The 17,056-nt window shown below is 41.7% G+C and overlaps 1 protein-coding gene and 2 pseudogenes across 4 annotated transcripts; 2 read left to right on the plus strand and 1 right to left on the minus strand.

Annotated features, from left to right (window-relative positions):
• The first annotated feature begins 1,289 nt into the window (after positions 1-1,289).
• Positions 1,290-1,790, plus strand: LOC148846812 (17.4 kDa class III heat shock protein pseudogene; annotated as a pseudogene).
• A 44-nt stretch (positions 1,791-1,834) lies between these two features.
• Positions 1,835-11,524, minus strand: LOC148846813 (initiation factor 4F subunit (DUF1350)). 4 transcript variants are annotated; one of them, XM_088949598.1, is made up of 11 exons: positions 11,262-11,431; positions 10,729-11,151; positions 10,150-10,579; positions 9,500-9,703; positions 8,330-8,387; positions 8,147-8,209; positions 6,883-6,958; positions 6,234-6,349; positions 3,208-3,297; positions 2,981-3,112; positions 1,835-2,231 (listed from the first exon to the last, which is right to left on the minus strand). In XM_088949598.1, exons 3-11 carry the CDS (start codon positions 10,545-10,547, stop codon positions 2,091-2,093), a joined length of 1,278 nt encoding a protein of 425 aa, XP_088805724.1. In that variant the 5' UTR covers positions 10,548-10,579; positions 10,729-11,151; positions 11,262-11,431; the 3' UTR covers positions 1,835-2,090. The 4 variants fall into 4 exon arrangements, with proteins under 4 accessions (XP_088805724.1, XP_088805723.1, XP_088805725.1 ...); XM_088949597.1 differs by lacking the exon at positions 10,729-11,151 and having other exon boundaries at positions 11,262-11,524; XM_088949599.1 differs by lacking the exon at positions 10,729-11,151 and having other exon boundaries at positions 10,109-10,579; positions 11,262-11,515.
• Positions 11,322-16,533, plus strand: LOC148846814 (uncharacterized protein At4g14100-like; annotated as a pseudogene).
• Positions 16,534-17,056: the final 523 nt, after the last annotated feature.

Raw genomic sequence — 17,056 nt, forward strand, 5'->3', positions numbered from 1 at the left:
GGAAGTGATCGCAACAACTCTGGGAAGAAGTCAGCGTCAGTGCCAATGCCGGCACAACAGCAGCAATGGAATCCACCGTTGCAGTAGAAGCCGCACACACCCACAACTGGTGGGCCCAACAGAAGACCCAAGGCCATATCAAACTTTGCCCACGCCTACTACCACAACCATCGGGAAGAGCGAGTGCCACTCGAGCCATCTAGGGACCACATTCACATCATCCCTCAAGATAAATTCCGTGGTAGCCTTGTGAGTCACCATTGGGGAAAAATGCATGGGAACCAATACCCTAACAATCCAGAATACCATTTTGACCCAGCCTTGGCCACCAACTTTCCTACCACCATAAGGAACAAGTCAAAATCCTACTTTGAAGCAGCCAAGCAAGGACTTAACTTAGGGATTAGCCATAGGTTTTCCCACCATCAAGAACATCCACTAACAACCTACCCAACCTACCATATGGGCCTTAGAAGAAACCCAATTCGTGGAGCAGTCGAAGAACCTTCTTTCACCAATAAGAAGTTCAAGCGTCAAACAGAAGATAGTCTTCGAAGACGAAGACTGAATTAAGTGGGGGAGACTATAACAAGTGTTCTCTTCGCCGCGCCTTCAAGTGCCAACCACCATGCCTACAGCCACCACTCCAGCGTCCAAGTGTGTGCCATGGATGGACTATACATGTACTTTTGTATGGGGGATTGCCAATAGCACTATTGTAATATCATAGTATTCTTTTTCACCTTTTTTATGTTTCTTATTATCACTCCCTCAAAAGCTTAACGTACTCTTTGAGGAGAGGTAGGTAGTCAAATGAGTTCATAAGCGTGTAAAAATTAAGCACGAGATCCCCTCTACACTGTATTATGTGCTTGTCCTTGCGACTGATTATTACAATACAAATAACATTTTACTAATTCGCATTCCATCTTATTGCCTTTTTGTGTATTTACTTTGTTACGTGGGCTTATTCGCCCCTTTCAAGTGCCGCACAGGGCACCAACAATTATCCTCGTAACAAGTGGGCAATGGCCAATGCGTGCTTGACTACTGCGTGCTCGGGGCTTCCCACATGTAGGGGTCATTTTCTTCTAGATCATTCTTGGGGACTCTCACTCTCTCTGTTTCTCGCGAAGATTCCCCCAAGTATTAAAACGATATCCTCTGACTGAAACCTCTCTAGTTCGGTTATCAGCATCGACTTTACGTGGATATTATCATTATCTGATCTCTCCACAATCTAATCTAACCATCTTTTACCCTGAATCTGAAAAAGGCAAGCAGCCAGGATGAGCACAGCGTCGACGCTCTATAACGACAACCTCGCATCGGCGGTGAATCAGTTGCTTAACTTCCCCGAGACCATCGTAGAAAAGTTCGTTTATCCTTCCTTCGCCCGCTCGTCCAAACCAAAGCAACCGAAGGAAGCGCACCTAGCATCCCCGTCGACGTCCTCGAAAGTCGAAACCCCCAAGGGGTATGTCTTCGACATGGACATTCCTGGCTTCTCCAAGCCCGATATCCAGGTCACAGTGGAGAACGACCGCGTGATGGTGATACGAAGCAACACCAAGCAAGAGAAGAGGGAAGAGGGCGGAGATGAGGGAGGGTGCAAATACATACGACTAGAAAGGAGGACCTCCCAGAAGTTCATTAGGAAGTTTCGGCTACCCGATGATTCCAACGTGTCGACCATCTCGGCCAACTGTGAAAACGGGGTTCTCACCGTCACCGTCGAGAAGCTCCCACCTCCTCCCAAGTCCAACACTGTCCAAGTCGCCATATACTAGATTAGAAGCTAAACAGATGATGCTTTTGCATAGGGGGTTCCCACTTGATACACCAACTGTACATGCACATTTGGTTATCATCCTCATCATTGTAAGTTGTAGCTAGTACATGAATTAGCTTCGTCCCAAATCGCATTTGTATGAATCAATTAATAGTTGTTGGCTTGATGATACTTTTTTTTTTCGCTTTTAGTGCCTTGTCGAGGCCACGTACCGTACAACCCGGCACAGAAATATTATAGGTATGAATGATAACCAAATTGAAATTGTGGACAAACCAAACCATGGAGTGGATTTGATTCATCCATGATGGCTGAGACCTTGGAACCAATCTGTAATGGTTCTGGCAAGCACCCTGGTGTCGTTCAGTGAAAGTGCCTTGAGCCCCTGGGCAATAGCATCCGCCGGGGTGTACAGGCTGCCCACTTGCCATCTTGGATCCTGCACATACCAGAGAATTTTAATGGTCAGAAGAAGTGAACCATTTTGGCGCAAACCATGGCTTTTTATTTAGACAGAACAATTTTTTTGGGATAAAGATGGCACTTGGAATAAATCAATGGAGATTAACCGGCCAAATCCTGTGAATGCTAAAATGACAATTTATATTTAAAGTTCTGTAGTCTTAACCATAAAAATCATAAAATTTGTATCAAAGGACCCAGCTTTATATGCCTTGAATTTTTTTTCTTAAAAAGCTGAGATCTCGTCTGGCCATACCAGATCCCCACTGGGATACCCTTTATACATTCCCTGTTATAAACAAACATTGGACTACAACCAAAAGTTCTCATACTGGAGAAAAACTACAGAGGATGTCCAAACTAATTGCTTTGGATTTGCTCTCTGCTTCTTCAAGCTATATATAAAATATCTTGGAAACACTTGAAAGGAACAGAGATGCCACAAATTTTGTAGGGGGTGGGAGAACACAAAAAGAATTTTTTGAACTAAAATAGAAACACGAGTTGATGCATGAAAATCACTCGCTACAAAAATAAAAATTTCTTGTCATTTTCTCTACACTAGCGGATGCATAAATCCCATGGTTTATGATGTTTATTCCACTAAAAGAATGCATTCACACACACGTATATATAATGTCCTCCATGTGAACTCTCCATAGTTGGTGCTTCATGAAATTCCTGTCCGTAAATGAAAGAATCTTGAGACAACCTACAAGTTCGCACCTGTATGCATGGTGTAAGATGGTTCCCACTCAGCACAACCTTTTCTAGTGTCCCTGCCATGGCATCTACACGAGGTTTTAAGACCTCTTCAACCAGATCAGTTTCATCAATCGCATCAGAGTTGAACTTAACCTGAGAAGTTAAAACATAATTCTAGAATGTGCAAAGGAAAAGAAAAAAGACCAAGTTCGAGGAATCTCATAATTGATAGATAGAGGTGCAAGTACCAGTAATGTGTGTTGGACATTGTAAGAATTCTTGAAACAATCACGGTTCTCAGAAGGTGTGGGCTTGAATTCTGATACCCCCTGCGTAACCTGAAGAGGGTGTGCAAAATGGTGATATATGAGAATTATCAAAAAAAAATGGTGATATATGAGAAACTGAGATAAATGGTAGAATCATCATGCGACGGACGCGTCATTAACCTGAAGAGGATGTGCAAAATGGTGATATACGAGAAACTGAGCTAAATGGTAGAATCATGTGACGGACATGTCATTCCCCACTGTTCATACTAGTGGATTTGCTCATTAGTTTACATTACCCATCTTTTTTTTTCCTTTGAGGAATATTACCCATCCATTGACCCATCTTAAATACCTAAATGTTGCCCCAAAGAAAAAACAGTTAACTAATCAGCTGGCATTCGTTAAAATTCATGGGGGGTTCTGATTGGTCAAAGTTCATCCAGTACCATACCTCTCAGATATCATTGATGTTGCCAAGAAAAGAAAAGGGAAATTTAATGGTTCAAATTGTTGGAACCACTGTTGCATGGATATAGACATGGAAGTCAGAATCCTACATGTGGCCAAGAGTCTGACTAGAAAAGATGAGGAAACATGGACTTGTGTTGTGGACACATCCATGGAAAAGTATATACCATTAAAGTAGTTCACACTTTGAATTCTAACATTATATAGCTTCAAAAAAATAGTGTTGCCTTTGTTACAAGTAACATTTGATATGAAAATGGCATTTATCTTGTACACTAGCTGTTCATTTATGTTAAATAAGCCAGGAGATAAAAAGGAATGCTATGTACAAGCATCCTCTTTGGACTCCAATGCATGTCCAACACAGAATACAAACCAAATAGGCACACTGGATTCAAGGTTGCAACAACTGATGGCGTGTTAGAGGGGCCAGGCTCCACTATTAGGATTATTTTCAAGTTTCAACTGGACCTCACACTCTTAATCTGCAGCTTAAAGCCTTCACTTCAGCTAGCTCTTAGAAGGTATTCTTAGTATTTACCCTTCTTTAATTTCTCTAAATAGACTTGATAATGGTAAATGCAACAGAGTCAAACTTTGGTGAGGGAACAGGCCTAACTCTCTCTGACACAGACATAAACCACAATGGTCTTAATCAATTTATTTGGTCCTAGTGACACTTTATGGCACTTAAAATTTTACAAAAACTTTTGAGGCCAAAATTAGGTAAGTGGCCTCTATGTTGGAACACCTTAAGCTTATTTTCCTTTCTCTCTTTATTGATCACAGGATACAGACTCCAGAGAATTTTTTTTTTTCTTCTGATCAAAGCCCTTTCAATATCCAGCCTTCACTAACCTCTCTTTTTCTTTCCATGTCACAAAGCTTTGATTATGGAATTCCCCTTCAAGAGTGAGGTCTTTTGCCTGAGAGACCCCTCATGTCTGTATTTTGTTTATTCTGGATGGGAATCAGTCAACCACTTAATTCAGTCTACTTTTACCAGAGGTGCTTGGAACCACATCCTCAACATGCCAGGGTTGGAATGGACCTGAAAGCATCCGATTTGTCCTTAACCAAAGGATATCACGTGATTTAGGTGTTAAAGAGAATTTTAGAAAGGAATGACCTATGGTGTTGTGTGGGATCCTTGGGAAGAAGGGAACAAGAGGGTCTTTCAAAATAAATATCTCCTCAGCCACTACTCCATGCTAGACTCTACTCCTAGCAGCATCTTGGACTGAGGGCAAGGAATTTAGGGATATGTCCCGTGAGAAAATATGTCACAAACTTCATAAGGTTCTTCATTGCTATTAGGACTCTTCTAGGAGGAAACCATGGAACAAAAACAATCTGTCAGTGAGGCAATGAGACAAAAACTTGACAGTGCTTTTTCAAAATCCAGGACCTTCCAGGATTGGTGGCTTCGTATCTAGTAGGGAAGGGGAATATGATTAGGACCTACAGACGCCCCATAAATAAAGGCAACTGTACCTACTATTATGGTCTTGCTCAGCCTGAAGACTGCAGTCATATGGAACAAAAGTTTCTGTCAGTGCGGAAATGAGAAAGAAATTTAACAGTTCTTTTGAAATGCAAGACTTTCCTGGATTGGTGGCTTCATATCTAGTAAGGAAGCAAAACAATTTATACCTACAGATAGGGGTGTTAATTGGATTGGATTTGGTCCAATCTGATTCAGTCCAATGTGAGTTCATTATAAATGGACCAGGTCCAATCCAATCCAATGAATATTTTGGACCAGTCCAATTCAATGTCTGGACCATTCAATCTGTTCAAATTCGTTTTGATTTAGATTGGTTTCAACCCAAACCCGGTCCATTGACACCTATATTCTTGTCTTATATCAATGGACCACATATTGGCTTAATCCAGTGGTCCAACCCAATCCAATATAAATTTATCATGGACAGACCAGGTCCAATCCAATCAAATAAATATTTTGGACCAGATTGGTCCAATCCAATATGCCTTGTTGGTCGTCCAATCCGTCCAAATTGATTTTGGACTGGACGGGGCCCAATCCAAAACTGGTCCATTCACACCCTTACCTACAGAAGCCCATTGATGAAGTCAACTGTACCTGTTCTAAGGTCATAACTACTGTTCAGCTTTAAGATTGCAGTAACTAGACAGTCTACATCAGTGTTGGTTGGAAGCATATCGAATGCAGAATTGGGGTAAATTCTTCCAGAGGAATCCTTGGAGACTTACTCATTCGCCCATTGAAGTCAGATTAAAATTCATTGTCCACAAGTTTTGAGATGGATTTCCAGGGAACTAAATGTAATCTCTGGTGATCTTGCTGGATCAGGGGTAATTGGGAAGGAACATATAGTGAATCTTAATTGTAACATGCCTCTTTCTGGTACAGCTTGTGATGGATTCTTATTTTGTTGTCTGATGTTCATTTTGTATATTCTTTTTATTTTAATATTCTCAAAACTTTTCCTTTCAAAATCCGTAATAATTTGCCATTAAAAAAGAAACATATTATGGAGTTACCAAAATACCTGATTCATTACTGATGGTAACTGATCTACAAATTTGGTTAAAGACACCATGGCTTCCTGATCATACTCTTGTATCATTGCTCCAGCTGTATCAAGTAAAGCCTTCCATGCATCTCCTGGAAATCGAATATAAAACAGAATCAAATGGTTTATTACTTAATATGATACTTTTTTCAGATCATGCTATTTGTTCTTTTGCAAGTAACAAAATAAAGTGATGTACACATAGAAAGAAAAAGTTAGGTGATTTTCTTATATATGTGTGAACAGATGGAGAGGAGCCAATCACAGGAAAAGCAAGAATGAAAATATCAAAAATGAAGAGAACAAGAAATGGGACATTTTATGCAAGAAGGATGAGGTAGCAATGTAATGGTGTTAAAGGAGAAACAGCTCAGTTAAAATTTAAAAAGACAAAAGCAAGAAATTTCTGCAAAAGAAAAGGTAGAAAATAAGGTTTGCCTCAAGGAATTATACAGCCTCCAATGTTCCAAGAAAGAATGACAGTGTAAGTTACATTTAAGATCCTCACATGAAAATAATGACAAGGTCACAAGGCTATACAAAATTGAATGTGATATTTGATGTGCAGAATGCTGTATGTAAGTGAAACAGACCAAGATAGCCAAAGTTAGGATGCAGCAGAAACCTGAAACAATTCTAGCCATTGAATACATGGGAGATGCTTCCATTAAAGGCATCATCTGATTAACCAGAGGACCCAACTGCATAATAGATTTAGAATCACTTAGAACAAATAAATTTCGTAAAGTTGAACCAACAGCACCACATAATATATGTTGCTCAATGCACATAAGGGTTAACACTACCTAGCAGAGAAAAGCCTGGCCCTACAATCATGTGTTGGGTTGGCCAGGCCAAACTTAGCCCAAGGTGCTGACTTTGAACCCAGATCAAGGCAAGCCCAAACTTGAAGAGAAGGGGAGAGGAATCAAAATTAACAAGGCCTATTGCACCTACGCCTGATATTATATATTTATTGTGTCACATAAATATATAATATCCACTAAAATGCAAAAAATAAATAAATAAACATATCAAATCCATTAAAGATTAGAGAATGGGTGACGCAGGAGAAAAGTCCTACACTCCTACTGTGATGCAACTAAAATTGCAAGGGTGTTCATACCCTTTTTTGTCTAGAGACTTTTTTGGATCTTCTTACTATTACTACCCTTTGTTATTGAGAGTTAAAATATTAACCGTCAAAGTTTCAAAATATGTCATTGTTCAAGAGAAGGGAATCTTTGTTTTCCCTTGAATGTCCTCAAATCCATGTTTTTTAACAGACTTTTCAATACACAACAAATTCTGGCTCATAGTGATACTACTTCTAAACTATTTTGTCAAACCTTAGCTCTATCAGAAACCAAGCTTGCATGGATGCAGGCACCAGAATTCATAATCTGATGCATGTCCAGGAGTTTGACTCGGCAATATGAATTACGAAAGAACATGGGAACAGATCTAAATCAAAATGAACGAATGATGATTAATTCCGCTTCTGTCATGTACAGTGTACTTAGGCAAGAATTTGGAAGTCTTATTTATAATTTTAATAGATTTTAAAGTTCCCATTTAGATATGCATGTAGATCAAATAATAATCCCAGCCATTCAGGGTCTTGTGAACAGTGGACACTGGAAATAGTCCTAACCTCCAGCATTTAACATGAAGTTGTTGCTCTCAGACACAAACCTTTTTTCTCATGCTTGTATTGTACAAGTATTCTGTGGCATGGTCATCGATCCTTTCAATCTATGTACTCTCTTTATCACTTCTATAAGTCCAACATGTAGGTATGAGCATATTTGAAATTTTAAACTTGTTATTAATAGAAATGGACAATAAAGATCAACGCAAAGAGACAAAAGTACATATTTGATAATTACCTGCTCAAAGTATGGGACCGCCTCTGTCGCTGGCCTGTTGTTGTATGAGATTACAGCATTAGCCTTTGACAAAAGATATGCCAAATTTCTTCATTACATTCCACTAGCTGGTAGAAACTCTCAATTGATATGCCTACTCATAAAACACTATTTGAGAACTAGAAACAGTAAGGAAAGCCAAACCGTTGGTATCTTCTCAGAGAAATAGCTTCCTGTGAGTAACTGGAGTAATGCGCCATTGCTGTGGTTCACCATTTATTACAAAGTTGTATCAGAACAATAAATGAATTTCATATGCTCAAGCAAAATCTGACAGATCCTGAAATTTGATGGATAACGGATACGGAATCTAGCAGCTGATCAGCATTTAAAAGCATGTAGTATTTTGCTTAAAAAAAAGCATGTAGCATTATTTTTAGTGTTCCATAACAATTATACTTGACTGGAGTAGTAGTTTTTCTGAACCAACTGATGATGGCTCAGTTGGTAGGATCTCTGACTCATTATAGCAGAGACCTGGGATCAAATCCCGCTGCCACCAGGGTTGGGGGGTCAAGGGGATGGGGGATCATGAAGCCTAAAAAAGAAAGAATGAGAATTTTTCTTGATCAAACACAAGAATTTCGTATAAATTCTTCTACTGTAGCTTTCCATGAAAAAAAAAATCTCTATTTATGATTACAAATCTTGCAAAAGAATTAGTTCAGAAAGTTGATGGCTTGATTGAATGTGATTTACTACTCTGCAACTCTGGAAGCAAATTCTCACAATCCACTTATGACTGACTGGTATTAATCCAGAAATGCATAAGAAAGGCAAGAGACTGGTCATATTGGAATACCATCAAGTTCTATTGAAAGTCTATCATTGCTTACATTTGTTAGTTCCATACCCTTCCTCTCATCTCTAGTATGTGCACAAGTGCATTTGAATACGAATCCATTGTTATAAGCTGAACAAGTACTAGAAACCAAGACCCACCGCCCTTAAGCTCTTTCATGATCTTTCCATCCTACAGTAACTATTTCTGAACATATTCCATTAAGGGCCTACATAGTGGAAAGACAAAATATGCAAACATTAGAAAACCAGAAGGAGATGAAACAGCATTTGCTTCATTTCTTCTTCCATGAAGGCATGAGTTCCACCACAAAACATTTTCCCCTACATGATAATGTTTAAGGGCCCATAACAATAGAGAATACATGTACCAAATATATGGCATTTTCTGTATTTGCATGGAATGGTTCCTAATCAAACATTTTTCATTAAAAAGTGATTCTATATAAAAACCCCAGCATTAGAAACATGCAACCTTTCAAATATCAGAAGAGCAAAATTGCAAAATCTTACCTATGACCAACAGAATAAATTGGAAGGTGTACAAGTTCACCAGCTGATAGATTAGCATCAGGTAACCCAGATGTTAAAATCATATCTAAGCATGAATTGAATTTCTCATACACTTCTTGTGCAGCTTGGGAATGGTCAAATGTCACATTATATGGAACAGAAATTATTAGAAATCCTTCCTTTGCCAAAAGCTCAATTAGATAGCTGCAAATAACAAGAAATTGAGAGGCATCCATTTAAGTGAGTCATAATAAAAGTAAATAGTTATTTGTACTAATAAAAAATAATGTATACGTGTCAAGAAGAAATTAATTTAAAAATTAGATTGGTCAAACAATAGTTCCTGCTCCTGAGTTGGAAAACCCAAATTCTTAGAAAACTAGTGAGAAATTGGAGTCCTTAGGAAGACACCGTTTAATGGGTACAGTTTGTACAAATAAGCAATAAGCATGCAACTGTAACTCTGTATCAATTTGTAAAAACATTATTGTACTCCATAATCGAACAAAACAATAACCATTTTTCACCGGTAGCAATGATGTAGTAAATGGCCATGAATCTTTTTGATCCACCTAATTGCATCTCTAAAGATTGAAAAAACCGGCTAACCTTGTTCTCTGGTGATTGCAAACCATCAGTCAGATCTTTACCTATATGTAACTTCTGGGACTGCTCCGATAAAGGCACCTCCCAAGAATTTGATAATGGCACGAGGTTTTTGGCCTCTGGATGGAGGAATGACCAAACAAGAATCCAACCTTCTATAAATTTTATTTCTATAGGTTTCCCTGCCCACATATCCATTGGAAACCATCGTCTTAGCTGGGCTCACTGCAACAGCTCTATTTTCCCCAAAAGGGCCAAAACGTGGAGACACAGCACAGGAGCTTCGCCACAACTCCATCTGCCAGAGCCTATTAATCTTTCTGGGAGCAACTTTGAGAAAGAAATGCTTGCTTGTAGAACACTTAGATCTACAGACTCCAAAACTCTTCAGAAAATGTCCTCTGCATTCGACGGTTGGCAGAGAAGATGGAAGTAATGCCATACTAGTCTCTATAATGACCGATTCACTAACTTCTGCAACCATGGCACAGAAGACACCTTCATCAATGGTTAAATAAAAAAAAAAAAAAATGCATACGTTCTCTATTGGTCCTCTACGCATTGTCCTTTTCTTTCTTAGACAAATATGTACAAGTGTTTAGCACTGGTAAGTGCTAACCTACCGAGATATAGTAAATTCAGGTTCTCTTGTTGTAAATCACTGGAACTGACTAGTCACTTAGTCAGTGAGAAACCATGTGGAATCGACATTCGTATGCTTATAGAATAGAACTTCAGAAATTATCACAAAAAAATGGAATTTCTGACCCCCAACAGGGAGTAACCACTGACCAATAAAAGATAATAATAAAGTAGGAAGTGTGCTCTTTCAAATTCCACGCACACGAGAGGAACCCGAATAAACATGAAAGGTGTCCAGATAAGCGAGGTAAAAACCATTAAAGTCAGAGTAGGACAAATTAGGCCCAAATTCGAAGGCGAAATCTTAGAAATTGAAACTGATACCTAACAGAGATAAGAAAGCTATGGATTGCAGACTACAGAAAAAAAAAAATCCCGGAAAGACTTCCTTTCGATTGATGATCCTGGATCAAAAGTAGCGAACGACAGCATAGGTGAAAAACAAGGAAAAATAAAAGAAACTGATGCGTTTACATTTGGATTTGAGATGAAACAGCAAGAAGGGGAAACTCACCCAAGATTCAGGACTTGCAGACACTAATTCGGTATTGAAGATTTGATTTATAAGGTAGAGATGGGAAACTATGAGCAGATGGTTTTGCCACGATTCAGGTCTTCCAGAGTAGTGTGCTTCCGAAAGACCATTAGAAACCGAGTGCAACCTGATAGAGGCCAGCCCACTCCGGATCTCCTACCCACAAGCTCTTCCCATATCCCTACCCAAAATCCTACTGCAGTGTATTGGTTGGAATATCTCCCTATGATGACAAAGGAGATATTCCCAATGTGCGGGTGTAGTATCATGTAGGTTGGAACTTGGGATGTACGAGTAGTTTGTGGGTAGGAGATATCCGTGTCCCATTCTTTATTGGAAATGATGACGTGGTGATCCAAGAGCGGTGATCCAATTTGCGCGCGCTCATTCTTATTGGGTACCATACCAACACTTACATATATAGCGAGATTGCATCTGCTGTGACATGTTACGTCGAATTAAATTTTTTTAGTGGATTCGCATTTCATAGGGCTCGCATGCGCCCACGGTCGCGGCAGATTTGTGTGACGCATACATCACTCCGTTGTTCTTTTCCTCAGTCAAATGCGGGAGTGGGGCGATGAAAATTGGCTATGGCCTATGGTGGTGGAGCTCGCATCGTCTGTCCTCAACGGACAGAAAACTTTTGTCCCAACCAACGAGAATCGAACACGTTGCTCTCCTCCCTTTACATATCAAATTAGCGGAGTCCAGGATTCGAAAAAAACATGAAATTCAATTAATCCTCTTCTTTTCTTGTTCCATCTCTCTTCTGTTCTCCTTCCTCCCACCGCCCCTAAAGAGTACTGAACCCCCTTCAATTGTAAGGAGAGAAACCATTGACCATCACCAATTCTCTCTCTTTCTGATACTTTTCTCACATAACGTTGAAGGCAGCTAAGTTCATCATCTTAACAAGCCTAATATTCCTCTTCATGTTCTCTCTTTGCTTTTCTCTCTCTTGTCCTCAAGCTCAAATTCAAAAAACGCAGTTCCAACACCAACCCTATGGCCTCTACAATTTTACTCATTCTCTTCGTCAATTACAACGTCTTTTAGAGATTATCGATCTCTGATATGACTGGCCCAATGGCCGCAACTCCAACATCATCCAAGACCATCTGGGCTGACTTATTTACCACCTCGAATGGAACAACGACACTTCCTTCTATTACACCTCGGACTCTTCCAAGGTGTGCAAGACTCAGCATTTCGGAGTGGGGATCCCTAAACCCAATTAGCTAGACGGTGCAAACCACCTCGTCTATTGATGATGGGTTTTTTGCAGCACTCCATTTACCGGTAGTTTGGATGTCAATTGATGATGCACAATCTGGCAACTTTCAAGTAGCTGATGACTCTAAAGTCAAGTTGGAGCATTATTGTTAGAACTTGGAAGGTAGTTTGGATGCCGAGTGGACTAGGTAGAACCAGGAGGTCATTCGGGTGCCGAGCTGTGTAGCTCTTTAGAGAGACTTGCAAGGAATCAGTGTCAAAGGACCTGGGGTGGCTTACCCGGCGTGGTCGCTCCGACACTTAAGTCAGTATGCTTTGTGTACGACCTAAATGTTTGTATGCTAGTAAGCTAGTGAGCCAATACTCTCGCGTACCTTTTCCCCCCTGTGAAGTTGGAGGTGAGGCCTATATATAGGCATTGCTTGGCGTGGGCCTTATGTATCGTGTTCGAGATCTCTGGGAGGTCATGCCTAACCGGTCCAAAGTCCTCGGAGGTAGCCATAAACGTGGATCAGTCTCCGTGCCTTGTTTGGTTTCCTCCAGAACATTCGGTGCGGGAGCCAACTTTCGAGAAACCCGAGAGTGGTTGGATGTGCATGCAGAATGGGTCGGTGAGCACGTCTCGTAGGTCGCCACATGGACCTCAATCAGAAGGTCGGCAAGCCCTTGAAGGAGGTCACTCCTCACGTCGAGGTCACTTCGGCTGGTGACGAGGTGCCACAGGTCAGCCCTGGACGGGGTGCTACGAGTCAGCCTGAATTGTAGACAAGGTTGCCAACTAGGTTTTTGTCAGGTCACCAGGTCGGGCTCTATCATTTTGGATAAGACAAGTCATCACCTATGTAATGTCGGGGTGTCATCCAGTTGTTCTGAGATGCCATGTGTCATGATGTCACTGGAGGGCCAAATCCGCCCTCATCAATTGCCCCCACTCCCAAGCTGAGATCAGCTCAGCGAAGGGAGTAAGTTGTTTATTTGGCCCAAGTAACTAATTTGATGAGCTCATAGCCGTTGGCATCAGTCTAGTTTTGCTCCTCAGGTTGGAAGAATCTAAGTGTTGAGTGCAGCCTTACGTAGAATCCCATTGTCTTGATTATCGGGGTGCAAGGGCAAATTTATCCACTCGAGGAGAGGCAAAGCAAGCACTCTAAGGACATCTACCTTACCAAAGATGCAACCATCAAGAAGTTTTGCAATTTAACCCAATACCTCAATAGCGAAATTCGCCATGCCGTCTTCAAGAGGGGCTTCTATTTGCATGACTGCCTCGTCAGATCGCTCCACCTGGGTAAACTATAACACAATGTCCCTCAAGTCGGTTCTCAAAAGAGTAGCCAGCGAGGTCGATGTGGAGCCTAAAACCAAAGTGGAAGTCGATTGTGAAGAGATTGGCCAAGTTTGCATCTACCATGGTGCTGAAAGTGAACTAGTCTTTCCTTCATTTCTTTTTCTCTCCCTTTATTTAATTAGGTCGGCGATGAGATGTTGATGCCTTTTGAGGTCGATTTAAGCATAGTGGTGGCAATGTTGTTGAGCTAGATAAACGGGGGCCGACCTTCTGAAGTCGGTCTTCCTGTTGCCATCGTGTTTTTGAAGTTGACTTGAGGTTACATTAGCTAAAAAGCGGTAAGGCTTTCCCTTACAACTCAACTTGACCAGGTCGACAAAGCAGAATGGTCATTCAGTTGTAGTCTTGAATGCGGTTGCTTCTATGTCATCACTTTGAGATTGGCTTCCCCGGGTAGGTGCTTGCAAGATCATGTGTATCACTTGCTCCTAGAACTACTGGTTGCCTACTCCTACTGGAGTCATGGGAGGCTCACCTTGAGGGGTTGGGTCTACTATCTGCGGGTCGCCTACTCTCACGGGAACCATGAAGGGCTCAACCTATGAGGCCAGTTCCACATTCAGTTCACTTCCAGCTCTCAAGGGAGCCATGAAGAGCTCGATCAGTAGTGAGGCTTCGCAGTCCGGGCTAGAGACAGTCTAGGCTAGATTGTTGAGCCTCGCCCGACTTGGTTGTTCATTTATGCTTTGCTTGTGAGTTTTGTTGATATGCACATTACTCTCTATGTTGGGCGGTAGGTTGATGCCACGGCTACACTACATCAGCCCTCGAAGACGCTGGTCATCTACTCCTATGAGAAGTCACAGGGAGCTCAACCTACGGGGGCAGCTCTAATAACTGTAGCTCGCCAACTCACACGGGAGCCTTGAAAGGCTCGACCTACAAGGGCATTTGCATAGTCCGTAGGTTGCTGACTCCCGTGGGAGCCACGAAGGGCTCAACCTATAGGGGAGACCTCGTGAAGAGAGCTGACAAGGCTCGTTCGGGCTAAATTGAGGTCGGCAGAGTTACTCGATCTATTGGAAATCAACTCTTGTGGGAGCCACAAAGGGCTTGACCTACGGGGGCGACCTTACTTCGAGGTGCCGGTTGCTAGATTGCTAGTGGTTGAGGCCGTTCTGCTGCTAATTATTTTGTGAATGCACCAAACTTCTCCTCCCATGTCCACATCTGAAGATCTATGCTTCAGCTCATAAAATTGTCACGCTTCAATCCCAGTGGGAGCCATTGATGGCTCTACCATGGGGAGAGGGGCGTTCACATGAGATAGCGGAGTGTTTTCCTGGGGTAATGGGAGTGTTGGGTTTGGTGTGGTTACGACTACAGGAAGTGCTAGGGGCACTAATCTTGCTTGATTGTCACAGAGGGGTTTTCAAGGTTATCACAGATGTTCTTACCCCCTAATAATTGATACTTTGTTCTTGATGTTGGTGCTACTCAAAAATGTCATTGAATTGACAAAAATGGGAATTAGAATGTGAAAACTTAGCAATCTAGAAGGTGAGATCTTAGCTTTCTAGAAGGTTAAAACTTAGCTTTTTGTTGCATTTACCACAGACGACGCCAATTGATTATGGGTTTTTTTGCAGAACCCCGTTTACTGGTAATTTGGATGTCGATTGATGATGTGCGATCTGGCAGCTTCCAGGTGGCTGATGACTCTGAAGTCGAGTTGGAGAATTCCTGCTAGAACTTGGAAGGTAGCTTGGATGTCGAGCGGACTAGGCAGAACTAGGAGGTTGTTCGGGTGCCGAGCTAGGTAGATAAGCGAGCTGTGTTGCTCTTTAGAGAGACCTACAAGGAATCAATGTCAGAGGAGGGCGTGGTCGCTTTGATGCTTAAGTCAGTACACTTTGTGTACGAGCTGAATGTTTGTATGCTAGTAAGCTAGTGAGCCAATAATTGTGCATACCTTCTCCCCCTGTGAGGTTGGAGGTGAGGTCTATATATAGGCATTGCTTAGCGTGGGCTTTACGCATTGCATCTGAGATCTCTAGGAGGTCGTGCCTAACTAGTCCGAAGTCCTCGGAGGTAGCCATGCACATGGACCAGTCTTCACACCTCGTTCGGTTTCCTCCAGCATTCAGTGCGGAGGCCAACTTCCAAGAAACCTAAGAGTGATGGGATGTGCATGCAGAATGTATCAGCGAGCATGTCTCAGAGGTCGCCACAAGGTCGGAAAGCCCTCAAAGGAAGTCGCTCCTCACATCGAGGCCACTTCGGCTAGTGACGAGGTGCCATAGGTCGGCCCTGGATGGGGTGCTACAAGCTGCCCTAAATTGTGGATGAGGTTGCCAGCTAGGTTTTCGCTATGTTGGTGTCGGAGGCAGGTCGCCAAGTCGGACTCTATCGTTTTAGCTAAAACAAATCATCGCCTATGTGATGCCAAAGTGTCATCCAATTGTTTTGAGATTCCATGTGTCATGATGTCACTGGAGGGTCAAATCCACCCTCATCAACTACCAATGTGTCGATGGGTTCCTCTGCAATGCTTGGGAGAAGGTTGATTTCATTTGGTGGTATGAGGACGTTGTCACCAAGAGGGTTGTTCATTGGCTCTTCTACACAGGGTGGTTCTTTGCAAGAAGATTCGTTCATGTTGTGACTTTCGAGGAGAGAGTAGTACTCGAGGATGAAAAATGGCAAGCCCCTATATACTATTTTTAAGAGTAGTACTCTCAGGAGGATTTGATGAAAGAATGAATTTTGAGAAGTTCAGTGGAGTAGCACTGACTAAAATGGTGTCAAAATAGAGATTGTAGTTGGAACTACGTCTTTTACAAGTTCTAGAACTACCACTTGTGTTGGACTTTGTGAAGTCGGATGTGGTGAACAAAGAAAAAGATAATAGGGGGCGAGCAAGCAAAGTCAGACGGAAGGTTGTTGAATGGAGTAACTGCAGTTAAGTCTCCCATTGCTCTCCCCAATCGTCATGGTGCTATTGCCAAGAAATGGGGCTACTGTGTCTACTCTGGCTCCAGTCTGGGTGGCAGTTGATGGTTCAACGGTGGCCCCACTAGCATGGTATTGGAGATAAACCTAACTGAACCAGATCTAATATGGACTCTGGTAGGCTTAACCAATCTAGATCTAATATGAACTTTGATAAGGACTCTGAGATAGATAAGGATAAGACCAGATCAACATGATCTCTCATGTACTCTATCTAATCTTCTGTTGTTAGTTGCTA

This window comes from Nelumbo lutea, chromosome 6 (assembly GCF_056320005.1).
Source record: "Nelumbo lutea isolate HS-2025 chromosome 6, American lotus-T2T, whole genome shotgun sequence".
Lineage (NCBI taxonomy): Eukaryota > Viridiplantae > Streptophyta > Magnoliopsida > Proteales > Nelumbonaceae > Nelumbo > Nelumbo lutea.

Bases quoted from the DNA above. Each gene is read 5' to 3' on its own strand.
- LOC148846813 (XM_088949597.1), bottom strand. From the start codon at position 10,547: ATGGCATTACTTCCATCTTCTCTGCCAACCGTCGAATGCAGAGGACAT. The intron at 8,388-9,499 runs GTAAGATTTTGC...GGTGAACCACAG, and splicing joins ATTTATTCTGTTGGTCATAG to CAATGGCGCATTACTCCAGT. The intron at 6,350-6,882 runs GTTTCTGCTGCA...TTCGATTTCCAG, and splicing joins AATGGCTAGAATTGTTTCAG to GAGATGCATGGAAGGCTTTA.